The 13,730-nt window shown below is 43.6% G+C and overlaps 1 protein-coding gene across 1 annotated transcript in view; it reads left to right on the top strand.

Annotated features, from left to right (window-relative positions):
* Nucleotides 1-5,441: 5,441 nt before the first annotated feature.
* The window catches only part of LOC134436032 (histone-lysine N-methyltransferase SETDB1-A-like), a 36,926-nt gene continuing 28,637 nt past the window's right edge, over nt 5,442-13,730 (top strand). Inside the window, exons 1-6 of the mRNA XM_063185062.1 lie at nt 5,442-5,529; nt 6,505-6,604; nt 9,188-9,325; nt 10,133-10,337; nt 12,348-12,421; nt 13,399-13,592. Coding sequence (XP_063041132.1) covers nt 6,598-6,604; nt 9,188-9,325; nt 10,133-10,337; nt 12,348-12,421; nt 13,399-13,592 — 618 coding nt within the window. The 5' untranslated portion in view covers nt 5,442-5,529; nt 6,505-6,597. The remainder of the gene's footprint in view (nt 5,530-6,504; nt 6,605-9,187; nt 9,326-10,132; nt 10,338-12,347; nt 12,422-13,398; nt 13,593-13,730) is intronic.

The following is a 13,730-nucleotide window of genomic DNA, read 5'->3' as shown; positions in this document are numbered from 1 at the left end:
AGGCCCATGTCCAGAAGTCCACAGCAGGTCATACTGTAAGAGGCAAGGCCAAACTAAACTATGTACCCCCCTTTTACACAGGGTTGGGTTGCTTCACAAGGGGTCTTGCTCACCAGCGAGCCCAAGTTGTACATGACAAGCCAGCAGCACAGCAGCCTACCCAGGGGAGACCACCAGAGAGGGGGCATCTGTGAGGTGTCGTGCCCAGGGGCACCATCACATTGGCTGCATGGGCCTCAGCCGGTAGCATAAATAAATAAATAGAGTAGACTTATTGTGGAAGAATGTTCTTGGTGAAAGGCCCCGCCCCTCTGTCACGCTCAGAGGGTGGAGCCGTCAATCAGGCCCAGTCGTATCAGATCAGAACAACAGTCGTCCAAACAGATCTTAATTGTTGTTGATGAAAATGTATCTGCTCAAGATGCACAAAAGACAGTAGGCCTACACCTAAATATATGATACAGTTAATAGATTAGATGCAAAGTCTCCCTATCACACAGAGTTGCAACCCGGAAAATTGCCTTGAGAAGCTTCTAGAAGCACACATAAAACAAGTTCCGTCTGAGGGCCTTGCCCCTCTCTCTTTTTATTATCACAGGCCCTTGCTGCACCTTGCAGCTAAAATTAATTTTCCATCCTACCTCAGCTTATCAGTGTCCCTCATGGTGTCATGGAACTTGTGGATATTGCTCAGGTCTACGTATATTATGAAAGAATACAACTATCTTGTAGCCTATATTTCAATCCCCTTTTATCAGCATAGGGCAATATTCTCTTGGTTTCTTTCTCTAGTATACAGGTAATGCCAGCAAACAACAGGTTTAGAGACATGTGAAATTTGTACAGTGGCTTTCAACTTTTCTTGAGCCACGGCACACCTTTTTCGAAGACAGAGATGCCAATCATCATCAGTTGTAAATGTTACCAAAAATAGCATCCCGATTCCTATATGAACAATGTACAGTCTTTCTATCATTTTCACGGCACACCAGATGATCTCTCAACGCACACTAGTGTTCCCCGGCATAAAAAAGCACTGACTTAGTAATACAAATGCTGCTGGCAACCACATTGTGTTACCGGTACTGTGTATCTCTACACTCATGTGCATACGCACCACACTCAGTGCTTGTTGGTCTTATGAAATGGCTAAAAGCAGGGTATCACTGTGTACGTCATTGATCTTGTCATTGTGTTTACTTTATTATATATCATGTTTTCCTTTCTAGTTTATCATTTTAACTATGCAATATAGTGTAGGCCTATGCCTTAGCATAGTCCCATCCTAACATATTTTGTTGTTATATATTTTATTATCATCAATTCTAATCATCTTCTTTTCAACGACAAGTGCTGTCCATGTCCAAGGACTACAGGTGAAAATTAGCCTTATGGCTATAATCTGGCTAAGTTGTTGTGCACAGTCCTGTCAAATAGGCTAAACATTAAATTAGACTTAATGTTTTGATACCACCCTTGAAGCTTACACAAGTTTAACAAAACAGACTGTAGCTGCTTTGTGGTTTCCTCTATCCTACTCCTTGACTTCCTCAAAGCAACGTTGTGGTTTTATCATGTCTATCAAGACCGCTTTGTCAAGTGCACAAAGTTCACAAATCTTCCCAACCAAGGGGTCTTGGTTTTTCACTGATTCTTCTGAAAAACAGAATCTTAGTCTGACAACATGCAATGTGTGTGTCTGCTCTTAACCCATATCGGACGCCCAGAGAGTTAACTGTGTGACTTTGGAGTTTGATTGCAAAGAGAAAATTTCTTGTCTGCAAGCATGCAGGCCTACAGTTCGCTCAGTACTTTTTCACCTGTGCCTCATCCTTCTGGTAATCTTATGTCTGTTTGCACACCCTTTCACATATTCACGTTATCAGTACAAAGTTGGCCTGTTATATTCCTTATTTACACAACAACAAGTTTTTGTCTTATTCAATATGCAGTTTACTTCTTTGTAAACCATTCATCACCCAGACAAATCAAAACTATTCAAATGAACATGAATAAATGTCATCTGTAGCCATCACTTGCCTTTGGAAAGACCTCAGTGACGTGTGGTGAGGAGTATGATGGGGTAAGCAGTGAATCAAGAAAAAACTTTTTTCAGTGGGGGGTCTGGGGGTCCTTCCACAAAACACACACACACACACACACACACACACACACACACACACACACACACACACACACACACACACACACACACACACACACACACACACACACACACACACACACACACACACACACACACACACACACACAATGTATGTGTATGTGACATTTCAGATCTGCATGAAAGGGGATGCTATTTGTTCAGAGTTTTTCTTTCATAAAAACATTTAGCTGGTAGTGGCTGGCAGGTTTGGTTAAAATGCATCAAATTGCATCGAAGAAATAAACATTTTCTGGGGTACAGCAGAAAGAAAAGAAATGCAGCCCTTCTGGAAATGACACGGGCAGATAACGAAACAGAACAGCCGCACAGACGAATGAAAGAATGAAAGAATGAATGAATGAATGAATGAATGAATGAATGAATGAATGAATGAATGAATGAATGAAAGAATGAAAGAATGAATGAACAGAGAGAAAAAATGGGAGGAGAGAAAGGAGTTGAAGGAAGGAGGAGGAGGAGGAGGAGAATGGATAACTGGAGACGGAGATCAGTGAGGCGTGAAGAGATGGATGAATTGAAACCAATATAACCGTAGCATACTAAAGGGGTATAACCGTAGCTTAACGGCGGCAGGAGAGAGGGCGAGGGCTGATAATGTGATAATGTGATAATGCTGATAATGTGGCTGATAGAAGGTGCAACCGTGTTAATACAGATACAGGTGTTGCGGGGAATCTTTTTTTTTACTTCAATGTAATATGAAATGGAAATACAGACCCAAGTAGGTGCTCTGTTACCTACACAAAGGGAGGGATACAACTGAAACCCTAGGGCCTATAAGAATGGATACTGTAAAGCATTAATAATGCTAAGAAACGCACAGGAGTCTACGGTATAATATGTAAAAAAAATTGTCAATTGGTAAGTTGCTATTTAGATAAAGCCAAAATTTCAAGTTTTAGATACCTTGTGAAGGCTCTGCAACGGCCATATTTGACCATATATGGTATGTTCAATTTCGCCACCATGTTTGTCGATGTCAGTTCAGTGGGATGCTACAATGCAGTAACTCTGTTTTATCTATGGCTCTGGCCTGCTTTTCCTCAGCATGATGGACAACACAATATAAGAATATGATAAGTACAGTACAGCTTTCCTCTGGGAATGGTGCATATTTCTGACACAGGGCAGCTGGACTGGTCATCTAGCATACAGACTTTCTCAGTGGGTCGACAGTCTCTAGAAGCCGATACCAGATATTCTTTAAAGGGATATGCCACTATTTTGGGGCTTAATACAGTTAAAATCGTTGGCCAGGGTTTATAAAGGTGGTTAAGTGTCTTATTTTTTATGTAAGCCGTTGTCTTGCTTTAAGACAAGTTAAAAGAGGGAGCATGTCGCTAAGCTAGTGAAAGTCAATAGATCCGTGTAGCATGCTACAATGCTACACGGATCCATTGACTTTCACTAGCTTAGCGACATATTCCCTCTTTTAACTGGTCTTACAGCAAGACAACGCTTAACATGAAAAATAAGACACTTTACCACCTTTATAAACCCCAGCCAACGATTTTAACTGTATTAAGCCCCAAAATAGTGGCATACCCCTTTAAGTATATAGAGATACCAATGTAATAGGTTGCTATGGGCACCTAACATGACCAGGTTCCGGTCTGCCTAAAGGGCGGTGTCATAATACTCCTAGCATTGAATAGAACAGTCCTTAGGTCTGCCTAGGTCTGCCTAAAGGGGGATTTCCCCCCCTCCCCCTTGCAATAATAGAACCCGGAAACAATGGGCCAACGGAACTTCTCTCTCTCTCTCTACTCTCTCTGTCAATACTGCTGTTTTTTTACTCAGGGTCTGGCTCACAGGCGGTGACTGAATGGTTCATCTTCAATGTAGACAGTGGACTGAATCTAGCAGGGTATGAGAGAAAAGTAAAAGCCCACCTGGGAAGCTCCTCCAACTCTCATTGTCATTGTGACACAAGTGCACACTGCACCCAACGGAATTACATTTATGCCTCACCCGTGCAAGGGGGCAGCCCCCAATGGCACCCCAAGGGAGCAGTGTGGCGGAACAGTACCATATTCAGGGTCAGTGGATTAATGAACGGGCCTACCGGGCCCAGGCCCAGATGGGCCAGAGGCCCCAAGGTGCCAGCCCAACTTGGCCCCACGGCCTAAACCAGCCTTCAAACCCACCTTTGCAATAATAACCTTCCCAATGTGCTTCATGTGCCAGCCAGTATAATTAACAGCGAACTGGTGTAGTCCCTAGGCTAAGCCAGGTCCGGGGGTGGAGCACAGAGGCCCCAATGGGGCCAGAGAGCAAGAGACCCCAAAAGGGGCCAGGCCAACTTGGCTCCGTGGCCACGACCCACACCAACCTTCAAAACCATTAATTTTGTCATTTCAACATCTCAAATCTGAAACATAAATCACCTGGAGTGAGTCAAATTGGATGTGCAATTCCTTGCCCTAAAACTGATAAGAATGCAGGAAATTGCATCAAAAAATTACAAATGTTTCCCTCAGACCCCACATTCACAAACTGTCCTCCCTCTAACAGCACCCCTGCCGAAAATGTATTCCCTTGCCTCTGCACACACACTATATAGTTCTATCCCATGATACAGCATGGGAAAAACTGGTATGTGGGGTTAAGTTACAGGAGTAGACCTATACAGAAGACATTATTTGGTTTGAATTGAAATTTTGAAAGATATCTTCCTTGTGATGAGAGTCTATATGCCAGACCAGTTCATAAGCATATACGAGTTGCCCAATTGAAATGGCATGAATGACACTCTGGAGTGGGGCAACTGGGGGCCCCTCCACGTGTGTAGGGCAGAGCCGTATAGGCTATATCCCTATGCACACTGCACAGCCCTGATGTAGTTCTAGCAAAGAGACTGGAGCATAGAGATAGAATATAATATTAGACTGGAGACAGGGAGTGCATCTTAATATGCAACCTTGCCTCCTCCACTTGCCTCCCCCACTTGCTTCTCGTCCTGATGACATCACTGACAACAGCATTATATTTCAATATCTTGGAAAAGCTCAATTGTAGAGTCTTTTTCTCATTTGCAATTGGGATGGTGAATGAAAAACAGTCCCTCAAAAGTTGTTGTGGCTAGGCTGACAGCTGGGAAACTTTATCGTTTTCTCCACGGAGGAGGGGCCAGGAGGCGGGACGAGGAGACAAGCGCAAGTGGAGGAGGCAAGGTCGCATATTAAGACGAGACGCACACAGGGCCTACCGCATGCAGTTGCACAACCAGTTCACATGGTGGCGGTAATGCTGGGTTGGTTAACAACATCTTTGAAGAAAGAAGAAAGAGAAGAAGACTACTACAAGGGGCGTCCAAGCTACTGCCAGTATGTCATCCCATGGTAATGAATGCATCATTCGATTTCCATGTAAAGTAGCACTGATTTTTATTTTGACGTGTTTATTGTTTGTTTGTTTTACATATCACCGGCTAGTTGGAGTAAAACTATGCGGCTGGTAACTTCATGGTTCGACGATGCGCGTGTGGCATCCACAAGCGCGCGCTGTCTCACCCTGCACAGACCTAGACAACAAACAATCTTGGATCCAGACTTTTTGAACGCGTAGAGAGCGTCTGAAACACGATACTGTAGCTGAAGTTGGTTTCCAGTACAAGCCCTTGAGTTGTATCAAAGTAACAACTTTGATTTTGTCTGTTGCATGTGGAAACGAGATAACGGTGCGGAAATAGCCTACGCTCCACCAGGGTCCTATTACAGCTCACGCATTCTTGTCGTCTTTTGACTCTTGTCTTAGGTCTCAGAATCTCCTCTAGAACTGAACTTGTGCTAGACAGGGTGAAATGACAATGAGGCATGCTGTAAAATGCTGGAACCAGCTTCTTGTCCAAATGAGAACTGTTCTAACACAGAAGGCCTAATTTGTTTTAAAAAGAAATAAAAAATAGCTTTATTCTCATCTGCTATAAACTATCTTCGGTGATAGTTAATTATACGATCTATAACACTATAGGCCTATAGTTTTTGTTCTTTTTTCCTTTTTTCTCTAATCGTTTGCACATTGAGTCAATGACAAGTATATATGATATTGTGCTATAATATTATTGATTGATTGATTGGACTAGCATTGAGCCAGCCAAAGTTCTTCTTGTCGCCAAAACCTCCTTTGCCTATGATGAAGAATGGGCATGCTGACAACTCGAGAGAACAAAAAAAAGAATCTAATTAACATACAGAAACAAGCAAAGCTAACAGTGAGACAAACTCTGTTTTCTTTCTTTCTTTCTTTCTTTCTTTCTTTCTTTCTTTCTTTCTTTCTTTCTTTCTTTCCATACACCATGTATAAAACCAATACAGAGAACATCATGGAAGAGGGGAAATGGACATTCAGTGCAGGAGAGCAGTGAAGTGAAGGAAACCGGCTGACCAGAAAACAGTGAAACCATCGATATGAATGGTAAATACTTTTCTTTTACTCACACATATTGTTAATTAACTTACTTTTCAGACAAAAAAACTTTCATATTGCTCTTTTAGTCAGCATGAAGAAACAAGATGAAGAAAAATAAGTAGCACACCCATATTGCATTATGGATTTCTAATAAGCAATGGTATAGTATTTTCTCTGTAATGTCAATGTAATAATCATTTCGAAGAGATTCGATTCTTGTACCATGGGGACATTTCTCTTCACATCAGAGAGTCAGTTCCATCAGGTTCAGCATTAGTTAGATCTTTGTGGTGCACATCTTGCTGTGTCACAGTGACAATGGGAGTTGGAGTTTCCCAGGTGGGCTTCCATTTACAATAAATGTAGACACTATTTACACACATAAGCCCGATTCGGACGGGACTTTTCTTACCTATGGACCCCCGGTAATTTGGAATAATTACGGACAATGTCTGAGTTCTTAGTCCTGTGCGAATGTGCCATGTCCGTGATTTGTGAGGTAATAATTCCGCCGCGAATTACCCACTGTATTTCGTCAAAACACAGACGTCCTGGGGTAATTTCACATAGGCGCGCCGTCTGCACCCCCTTGTAATGTCTGTGAATTGAGTAAATTACAGACGTTTATTTATCCCGTCCGGATGTGCCCCGAAAAATCACGGAGGTCCGGGGGTAATTGCGAATTACCAGGGGTCCATAGGTAATATTTATCCCGTGCGAATCGGGCTAAAGACACATAAACATCCTCGGACATCACAGCAGCCCCAGGTTGCCTCGGGATGATCGGTAAGGTGGTGCACTGCTGTTGGTGCTCTGGGGTGAATTTCTCAAAACCAAAGTTGCTTACTACATTAGCTACTTTGTTGTTTTCAATGCATTTTCCCATTGGCAACTACCAAAGTTGCTAACAGGCTAACAACTTCTCTTTTGAGAAACTCACCCCAGACTTGTGGTTGTGAACTGTGAAGAGACTGGACTTGTGAACACTTTTGGACTTGTGGCTCGCAACTGGCAAATGGGATCCACCTCGGAGAGAAGCCAACAGAGTTGCAGCGAGAATTAATTTTGATCGACCACCATCTAAGCTTGAGCAGGCGTGGAAAATTGTGGAATGCAAGCGCTCAACCCAAAAACTCAAACAACCCTTATCTGTTTCGGCGCCCCTGTCCAGCAGTGGCCTTGGCCAAGGTCAATGCAGGAACAAACAGTCTCCCTGAAAGAGCAACGTAATGAAGACGCTCCGGCTCTCCTCTCCCTGAACTCCAATACATACACTCCTCTACATCAGTGTTTCCCAACCTTTTTTTTGCCTCATGTACCCCCCGAGCCTTTTCGTTGCACCATGAGTACCCCTAACTCATATTTAACATCACTTTTTCTATTCGACTGTGACTATGCTCCATGCATTTGTTAAAATTACATTTCCCTAAGTACCCCCTGCAGTGTGCTCGCGTACCCCTAGTGGTACACGTACCCCTGGTTGGGAAACACTGCTCTACATACATATACACTCTTCTCCTCCATATACAACTCATACTTTTTTACTCTCCCCTCTCATTCACCCAGCTATGCCTCCCCCAGGGTTCCCACTGGTGCTTGAATTCCTTGAAAATGCTTGAATTTCAATTAAGTGTTTTCAAGGTTGTAAAAATGCTTGAATTTTGTGTCAAGTCAAACTCAGTAAGTCAAATAATAGAAAAAAATGTTCAGATACATCAAAAATTTGAGGGAGTGAGATATCAGATGGGATTTGCCTGTCAACACCCTAAAATGGAGGAGAATGCAGCAAATTGCATCTTAAAACACAATATTTTCTGGAGGAGGACCCCACACGCCTTCCTGCGACTTATTGAAAGGTGCTGGAAAACTGAAAATTTGGTGCTTGAAGGTACTTGAAAAGTGCTTGAATTTGTTCATGAAAAAGGTGTGGGAACCCTGCTCCCCTCTCATTTTCCCTGCTATGTCACCACACATACATTAGTCCACACATGAATCCCCACATAAATTAAATTAATCTATGCCACACATGGCAAATAATTACCATGCAGTTTTCAGGAAATCACTGGACCAACAGTATTTCCAAATAATCTTTATGGATTTGACAGTTTGAGACACACACACACACACACACACACACACACACACACACACACACACACACACACACACACACACACACACACACACACACACACACACACACACACACACACACACACACACACACACACACAGGTTACACAGTGTTACACCTTATTAGTGAAGTGTAATCGAATGTTCTTAGTATGATGGCCCCAGCACATATTGACACATTGATGGCCCCCGTCCCCCAGAAATAAGTAGCCTGGTTCCTACCAGACCTCTTTGTGTGTGTGCAGCTCTGGAGCCCCCTAGTGGTGGAGCTCACAAAGCTGTGTGGAGCTACAGGTCGGGCGAAAGTCAGGCAACGGAATAAGATGACAAGAAAGTAAATAAAATAATATATCAGAATTGAAACATCCTTGATGATGTCAGGCCTCAAGTCGTGAGGCCATAGGAGGACTGAAGGAACGTAATTGATATTTTTGTACCCCTGCTGTGTTTCCGCAGGGCCAAGCGATGGAGGGAAGAGCCAGGCAGAGCAGCCACCCCTGCCGCTACCGGAGCTGAGGGTGAGCATGAGGGTGCTGGGCAGGAGGAAGACCAAGACCTGGCATGAGGGCACCCTCACCGAGATCAGAGACAAAGGTAGGGCGGGTAGGAGGGTAGCCAGGCTGTGCCCTCCTAGTGACGCAACACTTTCAGCGTTGCAACTGCTCAGGTCAAGAGCAATGCAAGTACTTTCTGATTCCCGAAAATACGGGAACTCCTCCCACTTTGTCAGTAAGCAAGCAACCATAAGCAAACCAAGGGAGGCGGGTCAACCATGGCGTTTGGGAAATGTTAATTGTTATGCTCTTGGTCAGACCAAGTCTCGAAGAGATTTGAACGTCGATGGTAATCAGGCAAGGGCGGAGGGCACCTATGGCCTAATGGTTAGCTTGGTGGACTGAAGATCAGTGGGTTGCAGGTTTGAATCCCACCCTTACCTCTCCCTACACCGACAGGCATGAGTGCAATTTTAGATGTCAATGGCTGGGACATGTCCACACCACTTCCAATCAGAATATGTGGCCAAGTTGTAATTACATAGTTTGACTCGTGTATACTGTACACAAGAAGGCAACAAATGAGGATGCGTAAATGAAATGAAACGTACGTATTCATGAAATATGGATGACCATAGTCACACATACTATACTGTAATCACCATCAGATTTTGTGGCCTAATTATAACGAAGTAGTTCGACACGAGTATATCCAGTGCCACATATTTCAAATCACCTGCTTTTAGTTGTAACTGTTTAATTGCCACAAAAAGCATTTATTCTCTGTCTCTCTCTCTCTCTCTCTCTCTCTCTCTCTCTCTCTCTCTCTCTCTCTCTCTCTCTCTCTCTCTCTGTCTCTCTCTCTCTCTCTCTCTCTCTCTCTCTCTCTCTTTTTCCCTTGTTAAAGATGGCTGTTCCAGGTACAAGGTGGATTTCGGGGAAGAGGGCAGCATGCTGCTGCCTGGACAACACGTCGCGCTCTTGGGTCCGACGTCCATCAAGCATCTCAAGATGGGCACTCGCGTGGCTGCCAGCGTACAGGAAAGGGACCAGCAGCCAGAGATACTCTCTGGCACTCTGGCCGAATTACCTGACCGCAAGAACCGTGCGAGGTAGGTGGTCTGCCCCAACAGTAACTGTAGATCAGTGTTTCCCAACCTTTTTTGTCTTGTGTACCCCCAAGCCTTTTCATTGCAGTGTTTCCCACAGAAATTTTGGAAACTATGGGGGCAGCCGGGATTTTTTTTTTTTTTTCCGGGGGGGGGGGGGGGGGGGGGGGGTGCTTTTCACGGGCCTTTTTTTGGGGGGGTTGGGGGTTATTCACGCAGTGTAAATGCAAAATGGCAAAACAATGACTACAGTATGACATTGGCGCATGGAGAAACTATAGGCCTACGCCTACATTTCAGCCATTTATATTTTGAGAAATAAGGCTACATAATACACATGCAGGGGTCTATGTAATGAAAAAATAATAAAACAAAATAGGAGCAGAGATAAGAATTTAAGATTGCTGTGAAATTGTTAACGCATAAACAAAAAGGGTCTAAGAGGGTAGGCTATGCCTTTTCCCCACACACACATTCTACATGAGGGGTGCTGGTCACAGGGCCAGTTTTTCAAAATTCCTCCCATTAAAAGGGCTGAACAACATATTACACATTTATGTCTACTTCACATTCATTACACATTCATCATTTCTATATGCAACTCGATGTCTCCTCTGCCTTGTCAATGAAGGCCTGTCACCTAACTCATTACAACTGTAAAACAAAGCCTGGGGAGTGTTAGTAAACTCATCCCAACTGTACCTTCTCAGAAGGTTTTTTTGTATTGCTCCCAAACCCAAGTTAACTACAACAACTTGACAAGGCTTTTGATCCCTCTCTCTTTCAAGCACTTGTGGTTTTCTCTATAGGATGTATTTACTCCAGGAGGAAAATGCGAAGGAAATCGTAATTGAAATCGCTTTTAACAAACACGGAAATCGTAAAAAAAAAAAAAAAAAAAAAAAAAACTAAAAAAAAAAAAAAAAAAAAATTTTTTTTTTTTTTTTTACATTTTCGGAAACTATGGCGGCCAAATGTAAACTATGGCGGGCCGCCATAGTTTCCTCAATGTATGGGAAACACTGCATTGTGCCATGAGTACCCCCTAAGTCAAGTTCTATATCGCTTTCTCCATCCCAATGTAACTAAGCTCCATATATTTGTTAAAATTAAATTTTTCCAAGTACCCCCTGCAGTGTGCTCGCGTACCCCTAGTGGTACACGTACCCCTGGTTGGGAAACAGTGCTGTAGATGGCCTTATACCGTACTGAATAATAATCTAGATCAGTGGTCTCCAAATGGCCGGATCTGGCCCAAGCATGGCAAACATTTGGCCCGGCATGAGATTTGAACTAGTAAAAAAAATGTATCTATGCTCTCAGTGGCCATACGGTCGGGGTATTTGTTTGGCCCTCAGCCTAATTTGCGCGACACACTTGGGGAAAAATACGTCATTGGAGACTGATTGCTGCTCTAGATGATGTGAACTCACTGCATGAAAAGTGGAATTCCCAACAGCTGGCGTCTATGGATTACAGCAGACGAGTGCCCTACCGTTAGCGCTACGGTAGGGCCTATAGGAATAATATTTAGCTCATCTTTGGTTTATTTAGGTTTACAATAGTTATTTAGATAATGTATTCAATTTATTCACCTTCTGTGTGCTCCCCGGCCCCCGCTTTGAAAACTACTGCTCCTCTTTGTCTTACATCAGTGTTTCTCAAACTTTTTCAGACCGTGGACCACTTTGTCCCCCCTCCAAAATGTTCAGGGACCATCTGTCAACTGAATTTACAGTTAACAGGTGCTAATTTGACACTGCTAATTTCGATGCAGATCACTCTCTTTTTGTACACATTACAAGCCTGTCGTCTTATTGTGGTGAAAATAAGATTTCAGCTATGCTTATCTTTGTATCTAATGATACAATTATAGCCTACTGCTAGTTCATCTTGGAAAAGTAGAAATCCCCTTGCGGACCACCTGAGCACTGTCGCGGACCACCAGTGGTCCCCGGACCACACTTTGAGAATTACTGTCTTACATACACTCTGTGGTTCCACTCGTTGCAGGTTCCTCTTGTTCTTGGATGACGGAAAAGTGCGTTACGTCGGACTGCAGGCTATTCACCTCGTTTATAAGCCATGTAAGTGTGCCCAGCTGAGATTGTACTCTTCATTTACCGGGTATTTATCGAGCGTTTACCAGCTGGAAACCTGGTCAAATTTTGGGTTCATTTCGGGGGGTCCTGTTGTGGAAAATGAATCCCACCGAATATCTAAATACCAGAAATAATCAAACTTACTCAAGAAATCTATGTGAAAGGGAGTCCAACATTTATTACGTTCTCTGCCACACAAGTACAATGAACAGTCAAAGAGCAGAAGACCTACTGACCCGAGCTGCATCATGACACCAGGGAAACTGATCAGTCTCCTCTAGAACCCCAAGCTGTCGTGCTGGTCCAGACTGTGTGTACCTTCTGCCTTGGACAAAAGGTTATATACCCCAAAAGTGGAGCCCTGGTTTTGGCCGATGCCCAAATAAGGATATTGTTAGTGTCGGGTGTCACTGTCTCTGGTCAGCAAACCTTCCCCCCTAGTTCCTTTCTGACATTCTCCAGTATTACCACCAGTATTCCCAGTCTTACCATCCCCCATGCCCAGATGTGTTTGTGCGCCAGTGAGGGGCCCACCCAGACCCTCAAAAACATACTCTTACTATGCTTTTGTATTTCTCTATGAAATATGCTTTTGTATTTAGGCTTTTGTATTTCTCTATGAAAATCTACATCAGTCCACTAGCTCGCATTGATTTCTGTTCTGTGCCAAAGAGTTTGCACTCCACTGCATTGTGCTGTTTTATTGGTATGAATGTGCGACATCTAGACAGAGAAAATACACACACACACACACACACACACACGCATGCACATACAGTACTATGCACACACACAAACATAAGCATCACACATAGAAACATTTCTACATAAACAATACATTCTGAAAACATGACAATGCATTTTACTCCATCCTATATCTATATATGGTTAAATGTTGACGTGTGTACTACGGCTCCACAAACCTTGTTTCTAATCTAAATGTCGTTTTGTTCCTCGTGCAGCAGAGAATGTCGGGGAGGACATAGAGGACGAGGCTATGCGGGAGTTTGTGCTGTCGACTCTCCTCCAAGGCAAGCTGCCCACCATCCGCTTGATGTATAAGCAAGGGGAGTCGCTGAAGGTGGAGCGCGACGAGGAGTGGGCGGAGGCCACCATCACAGAGGTCGACTGCAGCCTGGTCAAGGTCAAGTTCAAGGTGAGTGTGTGGGTGCCTGTGAACGATATTAGTGTTCGGTAGGGTGCACTGCACACTTCCAATGTCACTCTTTTGCAGGTGTCTGTCAGAGAGTTGAAAAAGGTGCACACTGGCCAAATGAGCACCAAAAAAACTACT

Source organism: Engraulis encrasicolus, chromosome 20 (genome assembly GCF_034702125.1).
Source record: "Engraulis encrasicolus isolate BLACKSEA-1 chromosome 20, IST_EnEncr_1.0, whole genome shotgun sequence".
Lineage (NCBI taxonomy): Eukaryota > Metazoa > Chordata > Actinopteri > Clupeiformes > Engraulidae > Engraulis > Engraulis encrasicolus.
Note: the sequence above shows the minus strand (reverse complement) of the source record. Positions and strands in the feature narration are given on the sequence as shown.